Genomic DNA, 26,529 nt, shown 5'->3' with positions numbered 1-26,529 from the left:
ATGAAACCACCACCATAATCAAGACATAGAACATTTCCATCACTCTGTATATCCCTTTGCAGTCCCTTCCCTCTACGCCAGGTAACCAGTGATCTTTTGTCACTATAGAATAGTTTTCATTTTCTAGAATTTTATACAGGTGGAATTCTACAGTGTGTGTTCTTTTATGTCTAGCTTCTCCCACTCTGAATAACGACATTGAGAATTATCTGTGTTGTGTAGACCATTAGTCCATTCCTGTTTGCTGCTGAGTAGTATCCCATTATGAATATTCTACATCCATACACTTGGCAATGGACATGTGGATTGTTTTCCTTTTCTGGCTGTGGATAAAGCTGCTATGACCATTCTATACAAGTGTTTGTGTGGACTTGGTTTTCATTTTTTATGGGTAAAAAAATGAGTAGAATGGTGGTGGGATCATCTTTGTAGTCTTTTTTAAGATGCTTTTGAAAGTAGTAATATAGGGCCAGTTAATAACTTGGAGAGCATACTTTGTCGTATTGCTGTTAAATGAAAAAAAGGGACAAAAGCAATTTGGGAACCTAAAGATAATAGTACTGCTTCACAGCCATTCCTATTTCTTTTACAAGGAGAAACGTTTTTTTCCAGTTATTATTTTATTCTCATATGCTATCAAATCATTTTTATTATTCATTGTCTTGCAGGCTTCAAGATACATGCCTGATATCTGTGTAATTAGAGCTATTCAGAAAATCATCTGGGCGTCAGGATGTGGGGCATTACAGCTAGTATTTAGCCCAAATGAAGAAATCACTAAAATTTATGAGAAGGTAAGAACTATCTCAGAAATAATTTCCTTTTAAATTAATGTTTGGGGCGCCTGGGTGGCTCAGTCATTTAGCGTCTGCCTTCGGCTCAGGTCGTGATCCCAGGGTCCTGGGATTGAGCGCCACATCGGGCTCCCTGCTCCGCGGAGAGTCTGCTTCTCCCTCTCCCACTCCCCCAGCTTGTGTTGCGTCTCTTGCTGTGTCTCTCTCTGTCAAATAAATAAAATCTTTTTAAAAGTCAGTCAATTAATTAATGTTTAATTGTGTGTGAGGCTGAATCCTTACATCTGCTATCTTTAAAAATCCAATCATTTGCATCTTCATGGTTGAAAATTAAATGGTAGCTATAGGTAAGATGAGAATACAGTAAAATTTTACTTGTGAAGGGAAGTACTTCCGAATCCTGCCATAAAGCTGCTTTTTCATATATGAAATGATGTTTTTCTGCTTCTCACTAGAGTCATTTATGATCTCCTACTGAATTTGCTTTTTCCTATTCTCTCCATTCTTTTTCTTCATCATCTTTCTGTCCTATGTAAATTTTGGTTTAGTTAACTTTCAGCTGTGGTGTCCTGGCATTTAAATATTTTTGTCTTTTAAAGCAGTCAAAGGTAGAAAGAATGTCAGCCAATTAGGTATCATCTCTGACCTTCCCTTAGATGAAGCAAATTATGTATAGACATGAGGCTGTGTTTGACTCTTTCATTTCCTGTTATATGTACTTGCCCCTCATAATCACTGCTAAATATTTAGAAAAGAAAATTAAATTTGTAGGAACTTTTGGGCTTAGTAGAGCTTCCTTTTTATGTCCAACATAACCTGTTGAAAAACCCTGTTTTTCCTAGGATACATTTTAGAGTCCTGCAGTGTCTATCTGGTACAGGTCCTGGACATTCAACTAGTATTTTTTTTTTTAAGATTTTATTTATTTATTAGCATGAGTGGCGGGGGGGAGCGGCAGGAGGGGAGAGAGCAAAGCAGACTCTCCACCAAGCACAGAACCTGACACAGGGCTCAATCCCAGGACCCCGAGATCTTGACCTGAGCTGAACTTAACCGACTGAGCCACCCAGGTGCCCCCATTCAGATAGTATTTGAATGCTTGTTCTTTTTTAGGCATGTATTGTAATCATCACTTTTTTATGAAGTCAGATTAGAATTTATTAGCTACCTACCCAAGCATGTTTTGGGTTGTAAAACCTTCCGTAAAACCTTCCTGAACAATTGTCTAAGAAAACTGCTTTAGAATAAAATGGCACTGTAGATACGCTATATTTTGGAACTAGTCATAAGTTCCGAACTCTGCAGTGCTAGAGTGGTCCTTAAGAAAGGAATGATTGTTGGCTTCAGAAGATCCCTAGGAGCTCCCTAGGAGCCTGAAGGACAAAGAAACAGGTGGTATTCTCAGTGTGCTCCTTCATTGCTCCTTGGGATGTAGCAAAATACTGGAATTTAAGACTTCATTGTCTGGTTTAATCATTTCCATACTATTCTTAAACGGGTCTCAAGATGCAGGTAGAGAGGCTGAGGCCAAATGGTTTAAATGATCTGTAAGTTTTAAGCACTAACTTGAAGTTGTACAAGATTTTTCTTAAATGCATCTCTAGGTAATTTGCCTCTGACCATAATTTTACAGACCAATGCAGGCAATGAGCCAGACTTGGAAGATGAACAAGTTTGCTGTGAAGCATTGGAAGTGATGACGTTATGTTTTGCCTTGATTCCGACAGCCTTGGATGCTCTTAGCAAAGAAAAGGCTTGGCAGACATTCATTATTGACTTACTGTTGCACTGTCACAGCAAGTAAGTATCTTTTTTAATTATAAGAAACTTGATCTTTTGTTATGCAGAAATGAATTTATGCTGGCAGAATTTATCCCAGAAATCAAGTGTTTGTTGTCTCTGTAGCATGACAATAGGAAAATTTCCTTTAACCACGTTTTGCCTAGGCCTAACTTTGGTTTTAGTCTCTGCAAAATGGCAACATTAAATCTCAAAGTAAAATTAATTTTTTTTCTAATTTCAGAACTTAGTTTCACCTAAGAGATCTATAGTTTAGCACATGTTTAAAATCTGGTTTACAGGTTTCAGTTAAACAGGACATTCGCCTCCTGTCTTGGATATGTAGATGCCAAGGTTTTTTTTTTTTTTGGTTGGTTTGTTTCAAGAGATTGTTAATTCAGTATGAAATTCACAAATCAGGGTTATGGTGAGAACTTTTGCATTTTATAATGAGAACAAAGAGCAACTATATAAAGCCCTTGTTTTCAATTCAAGATCATTTCATCAATGATCTATATAAACTTTGTTTCAAACTTCTTTTTGTGCAAGTCAGGTTTGTAGAAAAGTCGGTTTCCATCCTCATGTCATTCTAATCCTGACCTTCATGAAGGAACTCTTTAAACTGGAGCTCTAATTAGTATCACTGTTACATGTAAATCTGTCTTACATATATTTTGTGAAAAGACAGAAAATGTTCACTTTGGTTATGCTCTCAAATGCCATTCAGCAATGACAGAAATCACTGATGAAATTAATAAGTCAAAATAAAGTTTGCTGAAATAAAACCTAGTGATAAAGCTTTTTTAAAAAATGTACATTAATGGAATAGATATAACTTGCTCATTCCAGAGGATGCTGTAAAGTGAATTAGTGGGAATGTCTACTATTTTAGAAGTTCCTTGGTAATTTCCTTGAAATTCAAAAAGTCCTTTGACAGGATCCCCCCCCCATAAGATTGTGTTTGTTACCTCCTTGAAAAGACTTGATCATCATGAGATAACCCCGTATTTGAAGAAAAATAAACAGGTTGAGTGAGTCTGGTTCTATTTAATAACACGTCAGGGGAGAGGGGAGAGGAAAGATGATTATCCAAAGAGTTTTAGGGAAGTCAAGCCCAAACGTAGCAAATGTTTTGTTCTGTATTGATTTTCAAATCTTCAACTAAATTAGGAACTTACTTCACTTTCTTGGCTCCTAAGTATTAAGGAACTTGGTTTTACAGGTTTTCTGCCCTCTACAGACCTTTATGAAAATTCCCCCTTATAGGAAATTAGAACCATTTCCCTCCTTTTCCTGAAACTTCATACAATGAAGTAAAGTTCTGTAGACAATACTTTATCTCATTATGCCTCTGTTCCCTTGTCTTCAACAACAGAAAGGGACTTCTAAGATCAAGATCTTTTTGAGCTTTAGATATCTGATTTTCTTCTCTGACTGGCCCTCACCCCGCTCTGCAGGTTCAAAGGCCCTTATATCCAGTTTGCAAGAATTTGACAGCAAACCTGACTTGAACATGAATTGTTGGCATTACCTTTCTAAAATCTAAATCCCCAAACACATCCAGCCCCAAGGATTTCAGATGCAGGATTGTGGCCCTGCATAGAGTTTATACTTGCATAATATTACTAACCAGTATACCTGTGTACAATGCATTTCCCAGGTATGCTTTCTCCCTTAATTCTGTAGCAACTCAGAAGTAGACTGCTGCTGGCAGAACTAAGGCTGAAGTTACAGGACAAGTCCTGCCTCTTGAGTTCTAACTTCTCCACAAGGTTATACTCTGTATAATTATAATCCATGAACAAATTAGTGTGAGTCCCGACTATGTGCTTAGCAGTCAAAGTCCAAAGTCAAATAAGATAGTTCTTGCACTCAAGGAACTTTGAGAGAAAAATTGGTGTCATAAGAGGCAAAGTACTCTAGGAGTTAGAAGAGGAGTAAGTTACTTTCTACCTGGAAAGAGCAGAAGTGAAGGTTCTATGCAGAATGTGACAAGTGAGCTCAGGTTTGGGTAAGACTTATATGTGCATACAAATGGAAGATGGGCACTGGCGGTGCTCCCCCTCAACCTCAGTCCCCATTATGCTGTTTTTACTTCTGTATTGTTGGACTCCATACACTTTCCTCCTCCTCATACTGTTTCTACCCTCGTCTAAACAACCAGCATCCATTGCCTGGACAGCTGCAATATCCTTAATCTTCCCACCCCAGTGCTGCACCACTAAGGTATTACTGCAGACAGCGTGATCTTTGCCAAGCATGATCATGTTGTTTTCCTGGTAAAAAGTCTTTCTATGACTTCCCATTGCCTTTGAATTAAATCTAAACTTTAAATTTGATTTATAACACTCCACAATTTGACCCTTGCTGCATATAAGTTTCAATTTCGATGCCACATTTCCTGGTAAGTTTTTTGGAAAGTCTCCCAGACCTCTGTTTATGTTAGTTGAGGTCTGTTTCTACATCATAACGTTAAACTTACTGTAATCACTCACAATTGGATTTAAATTCCTTTAGGAGGCTGTGTTTTTTTCCAGCCCCTTCTAGCACCTGTTGCCATATACCCTACCTATTCAGTTCCTTTATGTTACCTCTCATTGATGAAGACATTTGAGTTTGCCACCCCTGGCGTAGTGCTTTCAGAGAAAAGCTGAGTAGTCTGGTTTGATGTGTGAAAGAGGAGTACAGGATAATACTGTAAAGGAGATTAGTGGGAGTCAGTTTACAGAAGGCCTTTGATGCTAAGACCTAAGTAGTGTTCGATTTTAATATGGTAGGCAGTCCTGTTGGTAAATAATTTAGCAAGTACCTATTATGTATCAGGCGCTATCCTAGCTACTAGGGATATAGCAGTAAACAGAACAGAATGGCAGCCTTCTTGGAGTCTACAAACTAAAGGAGATGGGGAGTCGGAAGGGGCAGACTTGTGGGAAAATACATAGTTATGTTAGTGATAAATGCTATGGAGAGAAAGCAGGGAAGGTGACAAGGAGTAGTTTGGAGTCAATAGAGTTTAGTTTTATATAGGATAGAGGAGGCCTTCTAAGAAGGTGACCTTTAAACAAAGCTCTGAAAGAGGAAGGTAGTGATCCATGCAGATAATGGGGGAAGCATGTTTTAAGCAGAAGGAACAAGAGATGTAAATGTCCCGAGGCAGGAATATGTCTGATGTGTTAAAGAACAGCAAGGAGACCAGTGCGGCTGGAGCAGTGAGTGAGGGATGGGCAGCTGTAGGAGATGAGGTCAGAAAGTTAACAGGCAGCCTGTTAGGATTTTATAGATCATTCTAACAACATGGATTTTTTTTTTTTTTTTTTTTTTTTTTAACCATGAGATGGGCATCCCATTGTAGGATTTTGAGCAGAGGAATGGTGTGCTCTGAGTTACTAACATTTTGAGTTTATTCTGGTTGCTTTGTTGAGAATAAGTTCTAGAGTGTCAGGAAAAACAGACTTTTAATCCAAATAAAAGGTGACCGTGGCTGGAAGTATGGTAGTATTAGAGGTGGTGAGAAATGAGATTTTGAGTATGTCATAAAGATACAGGCCACACGATTTGTAGATAGGCACATGTTTCTTTGAAAGCATCACAGAAGTCTATATGTATGAGGGAGATTTCATCAGGAAATGACAAATACTATGTAGATCCCTACTTTATTTGGGCTGCATATCTATGTTTTACAAAAATAAAACTAGGACAGTGTAAATGACATATACCTTTGAAAATCTAATAAAAATTATGGACTTGCTCCCCAGAAAACTTAGGTACTCCTGACTTCAATTTACTTGGGTTCCATCAAATTTAACCCACAAGGCTTCTAAAGTCCTGGTTTGTAAGACCATGTACAGGTTTCTAGAAACCTAGAAACATCCAGGAGGGAGGTTAGTACACAAAGCGTATGCTGTCAAGTCCTTTACACTGAGCTATAAATTTGGTTCTAAGCTCTCTTGTTGGCTAGCACAAAGACAGAAACATGATAGTTTTCTGTGAAATGTAGTTTGCCATGTCTGTAAGACACACAGATGCTTAGCAGATACTTGTTAAGCATCTCCCTGTATGTCAGGCGTTTTCCAGGTGTCAGAAACTCTGGCATCAGCAAAGCCCTGTCCTGAAAGAGCTTACTTTCTAGTGGAGACAGACCACTATCTTACAAACAGCATTTGTGCATGTGGTAACTGAACTGATTCTTAGCGTGCTATTATACATCGGTCACTGTTCTAGATTCTTGAGGCACAGTAGTAAATAGGTGATGTCTCGAGCCTCTTGGACATTTGTTCTAGTGAGATCTATATAGTATATAATTTTTTTTAAGGATTCATAATTGTCAGGTAAAGTTCTCAGTAGTGGGACCAGAGACAAGTACTTCCGAGGGTCATCATAATACGGTGGTTTTCGATCTTTAGTGCACATTAAAGTCACCTGAAGGATTTATTAAAACACAAGTTGCTGGGTAGCAGCCCCAGTATTTCCGATTCAGCAGGTCCAGGATGGGGCCTGATAATTGACATTTTTAACAAGTTCCCAAATGATGCTAATGCTGCTGATCTGGGGACCATGCTTTGGGAACCACTAGTATAATAAAAGGGACATTGCAGCATTATCCTTACTGTAATTGCAACAGAATTCCTACAGAGTTGTTTGCTCTGGAGCGCAGTGAGTAAAAATTCTGTGGACGGCCCAAAAGATGTGTAAAGCTCACTGTAGGCCATCTTGTATCCAGTAGAGGAGTTCCAGTTTGTTCCCTCAAACTCTTCTATGACAATTTGAGGTTATAGTTCTTGCCATACAGCCTACCGTTCATCTGTCCTGGGTTGCTGGCTTCAGGGGGCGTTACCTTGTATCCTTGTATCCTTACTTGTAATTCACCCTTAATCCACCGCACCCCTCCCCCCCACAGAGAGACCAGTGTTGGAAACTTTTCTTTTTTTTTTTTTTTTACTTTGTGCAAATAATATGTTAAATGTGAAACATTTTTATTTCAGAACTGTTCGCCAGGTGGCACAGGAGCAGTTCTTTTTAATGTGCACCAGATGTTGCATGGGACACAGGCCTCTACTTTTCTTCATTACTCTGCTCTTTACCGTGTTGGGGGTGAGACATTTTTAAATATGCTTCTCATTGTGATTAATTCTTTAAACAGGCATTCAGGAATTTATGGTTTTAGCTTATATTCAAGTTATAACAGCCTATATTTATTAAATATTCATAACTTCCCATATTATTTTAGTCCTTTACTCTAGTTAACTCTAGGTTTTTAAAAAGTGGCTTCTGAGCATGGACATGTGAATTCACGTTATTCTACCATTGTTTTCAGAGCACAGCCAGAGAGAGAGCTAAGCATTCAGGCGACTACTTCACCCTCTTAAGACACCTTCTTAATTACGCTTACAATAGTAATATTAACATACCCAATGCTGAAGTTCTTCTCAATAATGAAATTGATTGGCTTAAAAGAATTAGGGTAAGTTACCTTTAATACTGTGTTTATTGTATCGATAAATAGTGTTTTATTGATAGTTTGTTGGTTAAGTGAAAAACACCAAAGAGTAATAAAAAGGACCAAAGAATATACTCTGTGATGGTGGTTCTTGGTAACTCATGATTCACAGAATGAATGCATAGCTAGTTTTGTAAAATGCTTTGTTTTACTTGAAACTTGAAATACTGATTTCAGCCTCTTCGATTTTATAATCTTGGGCCTTTTTGTAAATTTTCATCTTCTAAAATGTTTGAATTGTTCTCATCAAAACTCTGTGTCTATAGACTAGCACTTAACTCCTGATGTTAACACCGGATACTCTAAGAATTGTATGAGAATTTATTTCTGAAGAGATTCGTAGCATTTATAGCCCTCAGAAAGTTCTGAAGAGAACTTCATCCTGCTTAGAAGGGAAAGCTTTGGCAAGAAACAGACTCTTTAACTATAGAGAACAAACAGATGGTTACCAGAGGGGAGGTGGGGAGAGATGGGGGGGGTGGTGATGGGGATTAAGGAGGGCACTTGTCATGATGAGCACTGCGTGATGTGTGGAAGTGTTGAATCACTGTATTGTACACATGAAACTAATATTACACTGTATGTTAACTACACTGAATGATTTTAAAAAATAAAGTTTTAGAAAAGAATGGAAAGGTTTGGGGGAATTACCTCATGTGTGTCTAGTTCTCGAATTGTGGCTCCTCTCTCCCTCCCTATCTCCCTTCTATAAGTTAGGCATTTGTTACTTTTTCTTTGGCAGGATGATGTTAAAAGAACAGGTGAAACCGGTGTGGAAGAGACGATCTTAGAAGGCCACCTTGGGGTAACAAAAGAGTTACTGGCCTTTCAAACCCCTGAGAAAAAGTATCATATTGGTTGTGAAAAAGGAGGTGCTAATCTCATTAAAGTAAGTTTTGTCCGAAACTAGATACTGTGACCTCCTAAATGTTTGTTACCAAATCTGTCTGGTTGGTTTATAATATCATGTCTTTGGTGTATTATCTTGACCTTTTCTGCCTTCTGCTTTTTAAGAATCTTTATAGAGGTTACAGTAATTGTTTAAATACAGTTTCTAAATTTTGTATGTAAATAAAAGTACTGTGTATTTAATATAGTAAATACACACTATTGAATTTTTTTATTTAGAAAATCTGAATTTTTCACTTCATCGGTCTACTTAAAACACGACAGACCTGTTTGTGAGACTGCATCTTGTTTATCCTATTTCTTTAGTGACTTTCTTCACATGTGTGGTAACTCAAGGAAGCAAAAAGCATCATTTTAGTACATATTTTTATTCAAAATTAGTTTTGGTATACATATGATTAAAGGAGTAAACATGGGGCACCTGGGTGGCTCAGTCAGCTAAGTGTCTGCCTTAGGCTCAGGTCATGATCTCAGGGTCCTGCTCAGTGGGGAGTCTGTTTCTCCTTCCTCTGCCCCTTCTCCCCTCCTCCCCGCTTGTGCGTGTGCATGCTCTCTCTCTCTCTGCTCTCAAATAAATAAATAAATAAGAACTTCTAAAAAAATAAAGGAATAAACTTATTTAAAATGTTAAGTGCTATAGTCAACTTGCTGTTGATAATCAGAGAAATTTGGTATATTTGTTACAGTAAATAGTGTTTAGAAGTGGGATCCTTTTATTAGAAAATCAAGTACATTTTCTCAGATGTAATGATATCTTTACTTCTGACAAGTAATTTAACATTATTTCCTTCTAAGAGACATTTCTTTCCTTAAAAAAAGATAAATGTATACAACACACACACACACAACTTGGTGTGTCATACTTATAAATGTTACAGAAATATAACTAACATACATATGTAATTGCTAATATGTAATCCTTTTTTCTTCTCTTGTAGGAATTAATTGATGATTTCATCTTCCCTGCATCCAATGTTTACCTGCAATATATGAGAAACGGAGAGCTGCCTGCTGAACAGGCAATTCCAGTCTGTAGCTCCCCAGCTACCATTAACGCTGGTTTTGAGTTACTTGTAGCATTAGCTGTTGGCTGTGTGAGGAATCTCAAACAGATAGTAGATTCTTTGACTGAAATGTATTATATTGGCACAGCAATAACTAGTAAGTATACTAAAATACAGTGTTGTGATGACAGATAATTCTCTAATTTGTTCAAATTCTATTTTCCTAAAAATTTCTTTTTGGTAAACATCTTCAGTTCATGTTTTTCTTTCAGCAACTACCTTAACATTTGTAGGAAATGGATGTGTAATTTAACACCATTACAAGCAAAGAGCCTTGATGTAGAAAATTTTTCAAGTGTTTGTTAAATGTCTTCCTGTAAGGGGTTTGAGTATTTAGCAAATTAATTTCATCTCAGTCAAACCTGGAATAAAACCCAAACTACGGAATAATAAGTAGTCAAAAGAAATGCCAGAGTTTAAATTTAAAACTCGAGTTGCATGCCTTGGAAAACCTTTTCAGGCTCTTATTCAAAAGCTCTTTTTTAATATTATTTTCATATGAGCTCAAAGAAAATCTGGTTTTTAAAGATTAGAATATGAGAAGGTAACATTCTAGTGCATTTTATGTCCTCAGTTACTGCTCACATGAAGCCCTTGAGATAGACTGTAGACCAGATCATACAGATCTGGAACTGAAGCTCCAAAAGGATGGGGGCAATATCAAATGACTGGAAAAGCAGAAATAAGAAATCAGACAAATAATTTAAGAGAAAACCAGTGTTTATCTACAAAGTTTAAGGATGTAATTGTTAAATATTTAAAAACATGTGAAATTATTTTTTGGTATGTTGTATTTCAGAATATAAGGACATTTTTAATAACATTTTAGGAGATTCTGATTAAACTGCTTAAAAGGTTAGACCTAGCTATTTATTTACCAAATCTATATGTAGTAAGGTGGGGGTTTTGTTTTGTTTTAACCTAAAGAAGAGTCTTTTGTTTGTTCAGGGTTCTTGGTTGGTTTTTCAACAAATCCACACATTTATTCATTTACTTTTTCTTTTTTAAGATTTTATTTATTTATTTGACAGAGAAAGAGACAGAAAGGGAACATAAGCAGAGGGAGAGGGAGAGGAAGAAGCAGGCTTCCTGCTGAGCAGGGAGCCCGATGCGGGGCTCGATCCCAGGACCCTGGGATCATGATCTGAGCTGAAGGCAGACGCTTAACCTGACTGAGCCACCCAGGCGCCCCTATTCATTTACTTTTCAATAAGCTTATCCCCTCAAGGGGTACGATATCACACAGATTCTGTGTCCAGTGGCCTTAGCAGGAAGCTTGCTTTGGAATTTGGCACGAACTATGCCACTGCTTCCATGGGCATGGGTAACCTTTCCCCATATTCACCCAGTTTTGTTCAGTTTGCTACTGGGAGTCACTGTGTTGTCCTTTGCTTTGTACATGGGAGCACATCTCTTGCCCAGATAAAATTGTTCCAGCTCAGGCGATCATCACCTTCAACTTTAAGATGAGTTGTGTTCTCACTCTGGTTTTGGAGGACCCCACTACTAGCCAGCAAAAAGTGGCCTTGGACACAGCCCTCCAGATACATTTGCTGTTTCACAAGTCGTGTTCCAGGTATCCCTTCACAGGCTCGAAGATGGCAGAAACAGGAAGGCTGCTTGTTTTTTAAGTAGTACATTTACGTGGTAAAAGTTTGAACTACCAAAGAAGCTACATACTAAAAAGTACGTTTCCTGCCCATTTTAGTCCCAGCTCCCATTGGATAGCTGTAACCATTATCATCAGTTTGTGTCTTTCCTTCGAGCATTACTGTATGGAAAATCCACATACAAAATCTTTTTGGTTTAGTTGTTTTTGTTTTTAACCATGGATTGGCATATTGTATACACAGTGTCTTCACTTTGTTTTCCCCTTAATATATCTGCAATTGTTCCCTATCGGCACATACATGTTTGCCTAATTCCATTTATTGGCTTATATACTTTTCAATTTAGTATACTATATTTAACCTGTCCTTTATACACTGTTTACAGGTTTATACTAAGTAGAGGGAGACATACGGTGATTTACAATTCTCCCAGAACTTTCAAATCCACTATTTCATTAGCCCCTCAAAATAACATTGCAGTTATAGGCAAAGCAACTATTACTCTTAATACATTTATTACAACAAAGGAAACAGAAGCTTACCTGAAGGTGAAAGAATTGGTAAACAACAGAACCTGGATATGAACCCCAGGTGGTCCTAGGATGCTTTAAAACCAAACAAGCTCTATGATACGTTGGTGTATTTATATTAACATTATATGTCAGAATGAATCTGAAAACACTTTAAAAAAAACATACAAAAGTAGAAAAAAATTATGACTAAACAGTAAAACTAAAAGTAAAATGAGCACATAGAGCCTGGTTGGCTTAGTGGGTTAAGCGCCTGCCTTCAGCTCAGGTCATGATCCCAGAGTCCTGGGATTGAGCCCCCCATCAGGCTCCCTGCTCAGTGGGGAGCCCGCTTCTCCCTCTCCCTCCGTCGTTCTCCCCCCCCCGCCCGCTTGTGCTCTCTCTCTAATAAAATGTTTAAAAATTTAAAAAGTGAGCACATAGAAATTAGCGTTATACCATCTCAGGAGATTGCTTCTGACATTTCTGTAGAAGCAACACCAGGTAAGACACGGGTTTTCAAATGGTGGGATAAGAACCCCTATAGTGCAAGTTGCTGCATCCCTTCAGTTTGTTGAGGGGGAAACACACTCAGTGTACTGCTTCAGCTGGCTGGAAAAGTAGTGGAATTGTTGGTAATGTTAATTTATCAGCTTAATAGAGCTAAAAGTGTACAAAATGGTTGTGTTCATGCTACAAGAATCTTTTCCCTTCTCTCAGCTTGTGAAGCACTTACAGAGTGGGAATATCTGCCACCTGTTGGACCCCGCCCACCTAAAGGATTTGTGGGGCTGAAAAATGCTGGTGCTACTTGTTACATGAATTCTGTGATTCAGCAACTCTACATGATTCCCTCCATCAGGAACGGTATTCTTGCAATTGAAGGCACAGGTAGTGATGTAGATGATGATATGTCTGGGGATGAGAAGCAGGACAATGAGGTAAATTTTTTTTAGCATTTCTGTTTTCTGTTTGAAATTCTGCTACCAGATACTGTCATTCTCTTACAAAATGTTGTACTTTCATTGGACTTGTTGATGTATATTTGAAAATAAAGCTAGAGTCTCCCAGCATGGACTGCTATGTCTTGACATAATCTAGTGCTCACTAGCTACCAGACTTTATACTATAGTTAATTTTCATGGTGGTTTATATGTTTTTAAAGCAGCAGTTCACATACTCCATTTTTTGTGTGAAATGTTTAATATAATTTGGAGTTTGCATAATGATAAGGATCTTCCATTTATATAACAATTTAAATTACATTTTCACTTTTCTACTGATATTTTTAAATTTATCTCCATTAATTTATGCTAAGTTGTATACTATGCCAGTTTCATTATCTGTGTTTACTTTTAGGTTACTTTTACATTTGCCCCAGATCATAGCTCTTCTTGCTTAAGCAACAAACTTCTCTCTACTTCAGATATCACGTAGTCTTGTGACAAAATTTAGGCTCCCTACCAAGTATCCACTGCACAATAAAGCTATGGGAAAGTTTGGTTGTAGGTGGTGGATCAGATTTGACATAACTATGGTATAGCTCTTTAAAGAAGAGAATATTACAAGACTTAGCTGTGGTCATGTTTATATCCATCCTGTATTTCTTTGTTTTTATTTTATCTTTTCCTGTTCATGTTGTTGGTGAGAACTGCAGGGAGTAGCCAGAATGTGTTCTAATTGTAAATATCTTCAGTGGTTCTTTCCTCCTTGCCCCTCTTCAGTCACCACAGCTATTTGCTCTGAGGTAGTTTAATACTTAACATGGCTTCTGAAACATACTTGTCCCAGTTCTTTCCCAGATCTACTGAACCGCATCATCCCAAGGGTTAGGGTCTGAGCATTGTTTAATTTTTTAAAAAGCTTCATAGTGGGGATACTTTACACCTATACCCGATTAAGAACCACTGCTCCGAGTGGAAATTGAAACTGAAATTCTGGTTCTTTAGCCCATCGCATCTCTGGGATGTTGAGGGTAAGCACAGGGAGAGATAGCTAATTACATTGGCAAGAAGTAAACAAGGCAGACAAAATATGATACAATTTCAAATAAGATGTCCCACGTTTGCTCTCAATGGTACCTTCTGCTCTGTGTTGTCTCAGCACGCCACTGCACTTGTGGGGTTTTTTTTTGGTTCTTTGCCTTTGGCCTTTGTTCTTGTTTCCATCCCTGGACAGAGAGTTTCTCATGGACAGGGACTGGATATTCTGTTTCTGTATCAAAGGTCCCTGGTACCACAATTCTCTTTCCATCTCTATGAATTTGACTATTCTAGGTACCTCATATAAGTGGAATCATACCATTTTTGTCTTTTTCTGACTGGCTTATTTCACTCAACGTAATGTTCTCAAGGTTTGGCCATGTTGTAGCATGTGTCCAGATTTTCTTCCTTTTTAAGGCTGAATAATATTCCACCGTGTGGACAGACCACGTTTTGTTTATTTATCCATCAGTGGATGCTTGGGTTGCTTCCACCCTTTGGCGATTGTAAATAGTACTCTCATGAACGTGGGTGTACAAATCTCTCTTCAGGACCTTTCTTTCACTTCTGGGCATATATCCAGAAATGGAATTGCTGGACCATGTAATTCTTTAAGGGGGACTGGTCCACAGTGGCTGTACCGTTTAACATTTCTCCCAACAGTGCACAAGGGTTCCAGTTTTCATTTTCATGAGGTCCAGTATGTCTCATTTTTCTTTCATTAGCTGTGCCTTTGCTGTCCTAGCCAATAAATTACCACCTAATCAAATGTTGTGACATTTTTACCCTATGTTTCCTTTTAAGAATTTCTTAATTTTAGCTCTTGCTTTCAGGTCTTTGATCTGTATTGAGTTAATTTTTGTATGTGGTGTTAGAGAGGAGTACAACTTTATTCTTTTGCATAAGGATATCTAGTTTTTCCAGCATCATTTTTTGAGGAGTACTACTCTTAATACGCATATTTCATTCACAGTTCTGAGCACCTCATAATCCTCCCCACAGCCACACATCCCCATGAGGAAACCGAAGCTTAGAAACGAGAAGTAGGGACACCTGGGTGGCTCAGTCGGCTCTGAGGTAGTTTAATACTTAATGGATTCTGAAACCTTAAAAAGGTTAAGCATCTGCCTTCAGTTCAGGTCGTGATCCCAAGGTCCTGGGATTGAGTCCTGCATCGGGCTCCTTGCTCAGCGAGGAGCCTGCTTCCCCTGCTTGTGCGTGCATTCTCTCTCTCTCTCTCTCTCTCAGTAACACTATCGATCAATCAATCTTTTAAAAAAAGAAGCAGCGTGAGGTAGCTGACCTGCTCAGAGTTAGCCAGCTTCTCAGTGGCAGCGCCTACACTGGGGTCCAGTTCCGTCTGTGTTAAACAGCACACTCTACTCTGCTACGTTGCCTTTATTATCTACCTTTCCAATATACAGTCAGGGTTATTCCTTTATGACAACTCTTCTGTGAAATGGTGGAGATAAACACTTACATTGTAAATTAAAATTTATAAATTGGAAGTTAAGTGCTTTGAAAAGAAGAAACAGAAATACAAATGATTAATCATTTGTTCACTAACTGGTGCTTGTCTCAACATACTTTAAAGTTGGATTAATGTATTCATATTTTTTCTTTTCTAGAGCAATGTTGATCCCAGAGATGATGTATTTGGATATCCTCAACAATTTGAAGATAAACCAGCATTAAGTAAAACAGAAGATAGGAAAGAGTATAATATTGGTGTTCTAAGGCACCTTCAAGTCATCTTTGGTCATTTAGCTGCTTCTCGACTGCAATACTATGTGCCCAGAGGATTTTGGAAACAGTTCAGGTAAACTGTAGACAGTAATAGGGATACTGCTTAAACCTTTATGAACATCTCTGTACACTAACATTAAACTTGTAAAATACATGTTGGAGGGTATCTTTATGTTTAATATTTAAGCAGTAGTACCGTTGACCCTGAAGAACATTTGAATTACATGGGTCCACTTATACACGGAATTTTTTTCCCCCTGATGAATACAGTAAAGTACTTTAAATGTATTTTTCTTTTCCCTGTGGTTTCTTAATAACATTTCCTTTTCCCCAGCTTACTGTATTGTGCGAATACAGTATATAATACATAAAACATACCTGTGGTAATCGCTTTTTTATGTTATAGATAAGACTTCCAGTCAACAGTAGGCTCTTAGTAGTAAAGTTTTGGGGAGTCAAAAGTTATAGGCAGAGTTTCTACCACAGGGGTTAGCTATAATAAACTTTACTTCTTAGTGTTTTTCTCTTATTGTCTTCAAAATCAGGTAGAAAGTGTCATAGTTTGGAGAGGCAGCATACTTCAGTCTCTTAAGATGTTAATAATTTTTTATTTTGAGGGCACCTGGGTGGCTCAGTCAGTTAAGCGTCTGCCTTTAGTTCAGGTCACGATCCCAGGGTCCTGGAATCCAGCCCTGCATTGGGCTCCCTGCTCTGCGGGGAGTCTACTTCTCCCTCTTCCGTTCCCCCTGCTTATGTTCTCTCGCTCTCTGTCAAGTAAATAAAATCTTCTTTAAAAAATAATTTTTATTTTGAAAACTTCTCACATTCAGAGAAGTAGGGAGAACCATGTGAGCCTTTTATGTATTCATCCCCCGGCCTCAGCAGTTGACGACTCATGCCCAGTCTTGTTTAAACTACATTCCCATCTACTTTCCAGATTGTTTGAATCAAATCTCACACGTTTCCATCTATAAATAATTGCAGTATGTATCTCTGATGGCTTTTTTTTTTTTTAAACATAACCATGATACTATTACCATGTCTTTTAAAAATCCTTAATATCCTTGTCAGTGTTCAGATTTTCTCACAGTTATTTTTTACAATCTGTTTTTTTGAAATCGGGATCCATATGAAGTACATACACCTCAAATGTTGATGACTCTCCTCTATTCTCATCGTTTTCACCCTTGCAGCTTGTTGGGGGAAAAGTAGGTAGTTTACCATGTAAAGTTTCCCACCATCTGGATTTTATTGATAGGATCCCTGTGGTATTTTTTATTTTCTTTTTTTCCTCAGTCCACTGTATTTCCTATAAATAAGGAGTGAGATTTAGAGACTTGATGAGATTGAGGCGTTTTTCTCTCTCTCTCTCTCTCTTTTTTTTTGAAATGATAGGCAAAGCTTTATAGACGGTAAGTTTACATCTATAGGGAGAGGTACATAATGTCTGTATCCCATGATCACAACCATTGACATCATTGACAAGAGTATTTCACCAGGGTTACAGAATGGTAGTAGTCTCATTTTATCATTCTTGCATTTACTAGCAAGAATAAATCTACCTGCAAACAACAACTTTGCTATCCTGATGTACAATTTTCTAGGAAAGATGGGGTAAATACCTTTTTTTAAAATTAAAATTCTCAGTTATATCTTGATCGTTTTTTTAAATTTTACTTTTTTAAATCATTGCCTATTATGTGTCATGCACTGTACTAAAATACCACAGTACAACCACTTAATTCTTTTTACCGTTTCTGAGAAAGGCTATAATCGTTCATAGCAGTGGGTTTTTAAATAATACTCCTCAGAATCTCTCAAGGTCTCTCCCAGTCAGCTGAGAGCAGGGGAAGCAGAGGGTCACCTGACACTGCCACCCTGTGGGGCTACCTTCCCTGCTTCTATGGAGCAGCTTCCCTTTTCCCTAGGGACGCTATTTAGATTTCTTTTGAAACCACCACTTCAAAGTATAATGGCTTTCCTGTGAACTCAACCATTTAAATTCCTCTGATTCCCCTAACCAGGTCCCCTGCTTTAATCCACACTACTGGCTTGCATGCACCCCCCTCCTTCCCAGCTCTGCTTGTACTCTTTCTTTCTATCCCATCACCTGGCACACCCCTCACCCTCCTCTCTGTTCCAGTTCTATCTTACCCCAGTTTGTCCCATCTCTGCCATAAGGCTTTCAGCATTTCTCTTCTTCCTCTTCCAAATTACTCTCACACTTTTTGTGTTTCTAGCTTAAAATTTGTCATTCAGTTACAAATAGTTTTCTCTCTCACAATACATTTGCATTTTTTATTTCTAAATGACTTCCTGTGCCTAGTGGAGCTTCCAGTTTATCTAGACTAGTACTTCTGGATGATTTTCGCTTTAGACACACAATATACTCCTAATACATGTGGGTTAGTGAACCACATTCCCCACCCCATGCCCAATTTTTTATTTTGAAAAATTTGAAACCAACAGAAAAGGTGACGAATTAGTATAGTGGTCACCTTTTATGTTACACTCTAAACAGATTTGACAGTTGTTAACATTTTGCCAGGCTTGCTTATATGTATACCATTGGCCCTTGAACAATGTGGGGCTAGGGGCATTGATTCCCCTCACACTTGAAAATCCACATATAACTTTTGATGCCCTTAAAACTGAACAGCCTACTACTCTTGACTGGAAGCCTTACCAATAACATAAACAGTCAATTAACATTTTGTATGTTATGTGTATTATATGTATAGATTACATGTAAGAATACATTCTTACAATCAAGTAAACTGGAGAAAAGAAAATGTTACAAAAATCATAAGGAAGAGAAAATACATTTACAGTACTGTACTGTATGGGGGAAAAATCCATGTATAAGTAGATTCATAGTTCAAACCTGTGTTGTTCAAGTGTCAGCTGTACTTGGGTTTTGATTCTTCTAAACCAGTTGATAGTTGTAAACATGATACTTGACCCCCACATACCTACATGTGCTTCAGTATGTATCCGCTAAGAATAAAGACACTTTCCTACTTATATATAATACCATTACCACACTTGATGAAATTTAATGTTGATTTAAAATGCCTAATGGGGTGCCTGGCTCAGTCAGTAGAGCATGCGACTCTTGATTTCAGGGTCGTGAATTTGAGCCCCCACATTGGGTGTAGAGATTACTTAAAAAAGAAAAGGAATGAAAATCTACCTTTAAATATTTTTAAAAAATAATAATGCCTAATACTCATCAGTGTATATTCTGATTTCCCCCAAAATATTCTTTGTAACTTTTTTTTTTTACTCTCAGACTGGTATCCTGAAAGGAATCAAAAGAATTTGGTTGTTACCTCTTTAGTTTTCTTTAAAAAAATCTCCCTAACTTGTCATGACTTGTATGGCACTGAAATTTTTTAAGAGCCTAGATTGGTTGTCTCGCAGAACGGCTCTCATTTTGATTTGTGTGGTTATTTCCTCATGATTAGATTCAGGTTAAATGTTTTTGGCAAGAAAACCACAGTAGGTGGTGTTCCGTGCTTCTCATTGCATTGCATTGGGAGATACATGGTATCAGTTTGTCTGATTATTAGTGATATTAACTTGTGTCTTAACAGATCTGTTCATCTTTTCCCTTTTGTAATTAATGGTTGACTACATGTCTGAAAGTATGGGGACTCGACCATAATCTGAAAATTAATGGAATGGATTGGTGTCATTTCCAATAATGAAACAAGTTGGTTTTAACAAATACGGACATATTTTATTTTAAACTCACTGTATCAAATTTAAGTCAAATATGATTGGGCACCTGGATGGCTCAGTCGGTTAAGCGTCTGACTCTTGATCTCAGCTTGGGTCTTGATCTCGGTTGTGAGTTCAAGCCCCACGTTGGTCTCCATGGAGCCTACTTAAAAAAAAATTTTTTTTTTAAATATAATACATAGTTAGAACGAGATTATTTGCTACATAGAAAAAGTGTTACAAAAATTGATCAGAAGACATTTCCTCTAGCATATTTAAAATACATGTGTCATATCTCTCACTTAGAATGCATTCATACTTCTTTATGTCACTCTAAATACAAAATTAGATTTCATTGATAGTTTCCAGCAGTGCCTAGGATTTTAGCAGTTCTCATTTTTTTGGTATACACAATTGATAGTTTATTTTCTCAAAATTGATTTGTCAGTCCTCAGATTACTCAAAAGAGATGAACTCCAAAGTTAAAGCTTTCTCTTTTCACTTGGTAAAAGCAATTTAATTCAGAGTAAATAAATCTTGGCGCTGTATCTATAACCTGAAATTTAAGCAACATGAAACAAAGATTATAACACCTGCATAAGAGTGAGATCCACCAGGTAGTGTCTTCATCTAGATTGAAAATGCATGTGTACCAGGTTACCTAAAGCAACCGCCGGTGCTGGAGCCATGGTATCCATCAGCCACACCAGCAGTTTGATGGTGACTCTTCCCCACTGGAGCTCTACTTGTACTATGGGCCTCGCTTTCTCTCTCACTGCACTCTATACATAAAGAACGTTTACTTTTTTCTACTTCCTCGTGTAGTTGGGGGGGGGAAATCTGTTTCTATATTTTTATTTGTGGTTGTATTGCTTTTTTTCCTGAGAAAGTACTGTATTTTATTCCATTCATTTCTTAGGCTTTGGGGTGAGCCTGTTAATCTGCGTGAACAGCATGATGCTTTAGAGTTTTTTAATTCATTGGTGGATAGTTTAGATGAAGCTCTGAAAGCCTTGGGACATCCAGCTATGCTAAGTAAAGTCTTAGGAGGTTCCTTTGCTGATCAGAAGATTTGCCAAGGCTGCCCACATAGGTAAGTGCTGATTGTATGTTTAAAGTTCTACTGTTTATTTACTAAGAAAAATAAAATATTTATTAGTAGTTATGTACAAAAGTGGAGTATGCCACCAGTTTAACTATATACCTGAGACTGGATGAATTATATACTGTGCATACCTTACTTAACTGTTGTGGGTTTGGGTTTTGTGTGTGGTGGTGGTTTTCGTGGAGGTTTTTGTTTGTTTTTCTGGTTTTGGGGGGTTTGGTTTCATCAAATAACTTTCGGCTCCTCTTTTATGTATGATCATTACTGGGGAAATCAAATGGCATTTTGCATATATAGCTTACAGGTGTTACTCATAAATTTGCCCTTTATCTCAGAGTTAAAGCAATTAAAATATTACAAATACATTAAGCTTAGAAGATGACGGACATGGAGTACAATTTCCATATATAAGTGAAATAACTAACTTTTTTTTTTTAAATATTTATTTATTTGAGACAGAGAGAAAGAGAGAGAGAGAGAGAGCATGCACATGAGAGGGGGGAGGGTCACAGGGAGAAGCAGACTCCCTACTGAGCAGGGAGCCCGATGCGGGGCTCGATCCCGGGACTCCAGGATCATGACCTGAGCCGAAGGCAGTTGCTTAACCAACTGAGCCACCCAGGCGCCCTGAAATAACTAACTTTTAAAATAGCATTGATTGTGATCATTATCCTTAAGGTATCTTTTCAACAAAAAACATAGCAAGAGTTGAGTGAACAAATTGTGTTTTTGACTTAAAAAGGAAATTGATTAAAGGACTCTTATTAAAGGGGCGTCTGGGTGGCTCAGTCATTAAGCGTCTGCCTTCGGCTCAGGTCATGATCCCAGATTGAGCTCCGCATCAGGCTCCCTGCTCTGCGGGAAGCCTGCTTCTCCCTCCCTCTCCCCCTCTCCCCCTCCCCCCCCTCCCTCTGCTTGTGTTCCCTCTCTCTTGCTGTGTCTCTCTGTCAAATAAGTAAATAAAATCTTTAAACAAAAAAAAAGGACTCTTACTGAAAATAGTTAACTATTAAAATTCACTACTAGTAGATACAGGGTTTATGCCTATTACATGGAAGTTTTACTTTGGAATTTCTCTTGCATGTTACTGATTACTGTTGGCTTGAAATCAAATTTTCACCAAAATATCACAGTACGATAGTATTTTCTACAAGCGTAAACAGTATTATATAGTCATGAGGTGTGTGTGTATATGGCTGGTGGGAGTGTTTCATATTTGATCAAAGGGAAATGATTGGCAGAGAGGTAATGCTATATAAATGAGAAATTACCGTGAGGTTAAACCATTCATTCAGAACAAGACTATGTAATTATTCACATAGCCCGCACAAGTTTTGGTCATTTTGAAAGACCTTTTGTATTAGGTGGACAATTAAACTGTCACTTTTAACCTCTTGATTTTCGATTACTGATGAAAATAAGCCAACTTTTTGCTCATTTATTCTAATCAGTCCTTGTTGGTTTGTTTTAGACTGTTTTCAGAGTCATTTGGAAATTACTGCTTTTCTTTGCTAAGTGAAAATGTCCAGAGAGCATGATCATAATTAAGATCCCAAAAGTCCTGTTCTTATTACATGCCAGAAGTTACATAAAGAGTCCCAAGTCTATCTGTTTTACGGCATTATTTGTCTAGATCAGGAGTTAGCAAACTATGCACCATTGGTCAAATCCAGCCATGCATCTGTTTTTATAAAAAAACAGTTTTTTTGGAACGTATCTACCTCTTTACCTACTCTCTAGCTGCTTTCCCTATAACAGCTGAGTCACAGAGACCTCATATCCCCAAAAAGAGCTTATAATAGGGACTCTTCTGGCCTTTTACAGAAAAAATTTTGCTGGCATTCTCTCATCTTTGAATGTCCTACTTTTTAAGTGAAGTCCTAAGTTCTGACTTCTTTTTTCTTTTTTATGGGTTGTTCCCTGATCATAGTAGCAATATGCTTTATACCTACTTCATATTCCATTCATGCCACTTACCAATACCTTTGTGTACCTTTTTTCCCATAGCTAAATTGAAAAGCCCCAAATACGAGGGACTTGTCTTCAACATTGACTATCCCGGAGTACTTTTACACATGGAAGGCACTCCAAATATATTTGTTGAATGAATAAATTTGATGGTTGAGAGTGTATTCTCCCACATCCCATGTTCTGAGTTTATGAATGTGTCTCAGAAATCTGAAATTTCCCTGGGTAGAAAATTGCCACAAGGTGGGATTCTGGCTCCTGCTCAGATTGCTTATCTCCTCTTGATTGGTGTGTTCAAACTTGTGCTTTATTAAGGTTTCCATTACAGAGAAGAAGGACCATTTAAAAATTCAGCCCATTAATAGTTTAAAATATCCTTTTCAGAAGTTGATGAATTCATGCTTTGGCCTTGGCATGAATTACTGCCTAACTAATGATAGTGGAAGCAGCATGGTAGACTGTAAAGAGCTTAAGCCATGAAGCAAGACAGACCTGGCTTCAAAATACGATTTTGCCTAGTAATCTTGACCAAATTACCCTTTTCAAACCCCAGTTCTCTCATCTCTGAAGTGGAGTTGGTGCTATTTCTCTAGCAGGTTTGTCATGAAGACAAAGAACCTGATGTATATATGGGCTGTAAACAACCCAATGTAGTGCCCAACACTAGGTAAGTGGCCAAATAAATGTGTCATTTATTGGTAGCATTCTGTGATTTCGGGTTTCATGTCATATTATAAATATTGCAAATGCAGTTTTCATTAAGTCTATAACTAAAAATGTTTAGAAAACTAAGAAATTCTTTTTATTTCTTACTATCTTTAGATACGAATGTGAAGAATCATTTACGACTTTGAATGTAGACATTAGAAATCACCAAAATCTTCTTGATTCTTTGGAACAGTATGTCAAAGGAGATTTATTAGAAGGTGCAAATGCGTATCATTGTGAAAAATGCAATAAAAAGGTATGAATTATCCAGGGTTTTTTTTAAGTAACTATGGTTAAATTTCATGGATTTGAAGGTTGGTTGCTTTTGTTTTTTATTTTTATTCCCTACCCTGCTTTGTTATAGTGGTAGCAGAAGGTAGTTAAGGTAACTGGTACAAAGATTATGATTTTTCAGGGAAAGAAGATTAAGAGAGGGTAGTGCCAGCAGGGCTAGGGAAACGGGTAAGTAAGAGTGAACATCTTAGAAGTCATAATAGCTTACTATCACCTTCTCTTGTTGGAGTTCCACAGACACTTGCCGTCCGTATCCAGCCAGACTGCTGTTGAACCCCTCAAAGCTATAGCGCTGACAGGAAAACATTTCTCCTATCCTATCCATTTACTTGTAAGGACCAAGAAGTTTACTGAAACCTTCATTACTCGGTTTGGTCACATAAGAGTTCTTCTACCACCTGTGTTTTTAAACCACTGGGATCAGATTTTTAGGCCCACCTGATAGTTATCTCAGGGCACTTAACGGCTCTTAGGGAGAGACCGTTTACACAGACAGTAAATAACGTGTATCTGCCTGGGCTCCCAGATTTTCTCACCTCCGAGTCACCTGTATCATTTTGACATTTACACGCCACTTAAAGAGGTATTAAAGTCTAGTTGAGATGCGAGCTGTGAGGCCGGTGACTCAGCCCCTCTCCTGCTGCTCCCCACTACCACCAGGAGCTCCTGCCTGGGAGCTTGTGAGGATTACATGTGTGACTCCTTGGGCAGCACTTGGCATATTACTTGGCACCTAATGGCCCAATAGATATTAGCTGCTATAGTATTTCTTCAGCACATCTTCATTTAGCATAACAGTAAATACCAAACAAGTAACAGTGGTTAGATAGCAATGACGGTATAGAATCCAGGCAATGAGTAATGTCTGTGTCGCTAATTTTTGCAATTTGTAGCAAATGCCATCAACTATTTCCATATTATTGGTTTTAGTTAGCATTTTTTGAAATGCCCACCTGGACAGAATAACCTTGATTATATTCATTGCTGAGTGTTTGTTTCCACTTGTAACCTCCAGTTAGTCTTCATGAGAATTTAGTAATATAGGCTTGTAGTTCGTTTTATGCAGTGGATTATAAAAGAACATCTAGTAACTTGCTCTGTTTATTTTAGGTTGATACCGTAAAGCGCTTGCTAATTAAAAAATTACCTCCCGTTCTTGCTATCCAACTGAAACGATTCGACTATGACTGGGAAAGAGAATGTGCAATCAAATTCAATGATTATTTTGAATTTCCTCGAGAGCTGGACATGGAACCTTACACAGTCGCAGGTGTTGCAAAGCTGGAAGGAGATAATGTAAACCCAGAAAGTCAGTTGATACAGCAGAATGAGCAGTCTGAAAGTGAGACGGCAGGAAGCACGAAATACAGACTTGTGGGTGTGCTGGTACACAGTGGCCAAGCAAGTGGGGGACATTATTATTCTTACATCATTCAGAGGAATGGTGGAGATGGTGAGAGAAATCGCTGGTATAAATTTGATGATGGAGATGTAACAGAGTGTAAAATGGATGACGATGAAGAAATGAAAAACCAGTGTTTTGGCGGAGAGTACATGGGAGAGGTATTTGATCACATGATGAAGCGCATGTCATACAGGCGCCAGAAAAGGTGGTGGAATGCTTACATACTTTTTTATGAACGACTGGATACCATAGACCAGGGTGATGAGTTGATAAGATACATATCTGAGCTTGCTATCACCACAAGACCCCATCAAATTATTATGCCATCAGCCATTGAGAGAAGTGTACGGAAGCAGAATGTGCAATTCATGCATAACCGAATGCAGTACAGTCTGGAGTATTTCCAGTTCATGAAAAAGCTGCTTACATGTAATGGTGTTTACTTAAATCCTCCGCCAGGTAAGTATCAAAAATTTAGCTTCTTAGTAGAAGCATAATTCTTACTGTACTTGCAAGATTTCTTAGCAAGCGTCAGCATGTTTACATTTTTACTTTGGGCTGTTTTAAAGCCATATTTCAGTTATCTTTGAGCAGTATATATTGTCTTGCTGTTTGGAAACGGGAGCTTTTGTTTATTCTAACAATTTGTTTTTGACTCAAGCATTAGTTTGAAACATGCTTTACTGAACTAAGAATTACTTCATAAGTAGGCGTGGGGGGGGCAGTTAGCAAAGTTAGGACTTCTAGAAATCAGTGGAAATGCAGACTTGTTTGAAAATGGAGCTTAGACATAGAAATTTGTTTTTTTGTTTTTTTAATGTATTTGCCTTTAAAAAAATGTATTTGCCTTTTTTATAGGGCAAGATCACCTGTTGCCTGAAGCAGAAGAAATCACTATGATTAGTATTCAGCTTGCTGCTAGGTTCCTTTTTACCACAGGATTTCACACCAAGAAAATCGTCCGTGGCTCTGCCAGTGATTGGTACATTGCTTTGGGTTTTCATTCCTATTATCCTAGCATTTAGTTTGGTTCTTTAATATATTGCTTTATTTTTTTCAAATCACAACAGTCTTCTTTCAGATCTGAAATGCAGACTACAAAAACTCTTGATAGCACTAGTGAGAGAAATCATATAAAAATAATTACTTAGGTTAAACATGACCTTTCATTGTTCTGAGGCTGGCTTCTGCTTCTGTTACCTTATATCCTATCTTTGACATCTGTATACAAGAGATTATAGGATGATACTTAAAAGTCTGAGCTACTTAATCCAGAAATTAGTGGTTTTAGCTTCCCTAGATTAAATTTTGCCATAGATTAAAAACATAACAAATAAAATGAGTGTCCTAAGTTTCAAATTGTGAAAGTATAGAGGCCATTATAATACCTTAATTGAACAATTTTTATGTACTCATCTAGTGGTAAGATGTTCAGG

At 37.7% G+C, this 26,529-nt stretch overlaps 1 protein-coding gene across 6 annotated transcripts in view; it reads left to right on the top strand.

The window, feature by feature from the left end:
• USP9X (ubiquitin specific peptidase 9 X-linked) overlaps positions 1-26,529 on the top strand; it is a 157,773-nt gene that overhangs the window by 113,527 nt on the left and 17,717 nt on the right. For all 6 annotated transcript variants that reach the window (XM_027607493.2, XM_027607494.2, XM_027607495.2 and 3 more), the window contains exons 25-36: positions 669-794; positions 2,428-2,594; positions 7,556-7,664; positions 7,888-8,034; positions 8,813-8,959; positions 9,918-10,140; positions 12,883-13,103; positions 15,773-15,963; positions 20,533-20,706; positions 23,509-23,650; positions 24,799-25,552; positions 25,952-26,075. In XM_027607493.2, the coding sequence (XP_027463294.1) occupies positions 669-794; positions 2,428-2,594; positions 7,556-7,664; positions 7,888-8,034; positions 8,813-8,959; positions 9,918-10,140; positions 12,883-13,103; positions 15,773-15,963; positions 20,533-20,706; positions 23,509-23,650; positions 24,799-25,552; positions 25,952-26,075 (2,525 nt within the window). The remainder of the gene's footprint in view (positions 1-668; positions 795-2,427; positions 2,595-7,555; positions 7,665-7,887; positions 8,035-8,812; positions 8,960-9,917; positions 10,141-12,882; positions 13,104-15,772; positions 15,964-20,532; positions 20,707-23,508; positions 23,651-24,798; positions 25,553-25,951; positions 26,076-26,529) is intronic.

This window comes from Zalophus californianus, chromosome X (assembly GCF_009762305.2).
Source record: "Zalophus californianus isolate mZalCal1 chromosome X, mZalCal1.pri.v2, whole genome shotgun sequence".
NCBI lineage: Eukaryota > Metazoa > Chordata > Mammalia > Carnivora > Otariidae > Zalophus > Zalophus californianus.
This window is presented reverse-complemented; position numbering and strand designations above follow the sequence as displayed.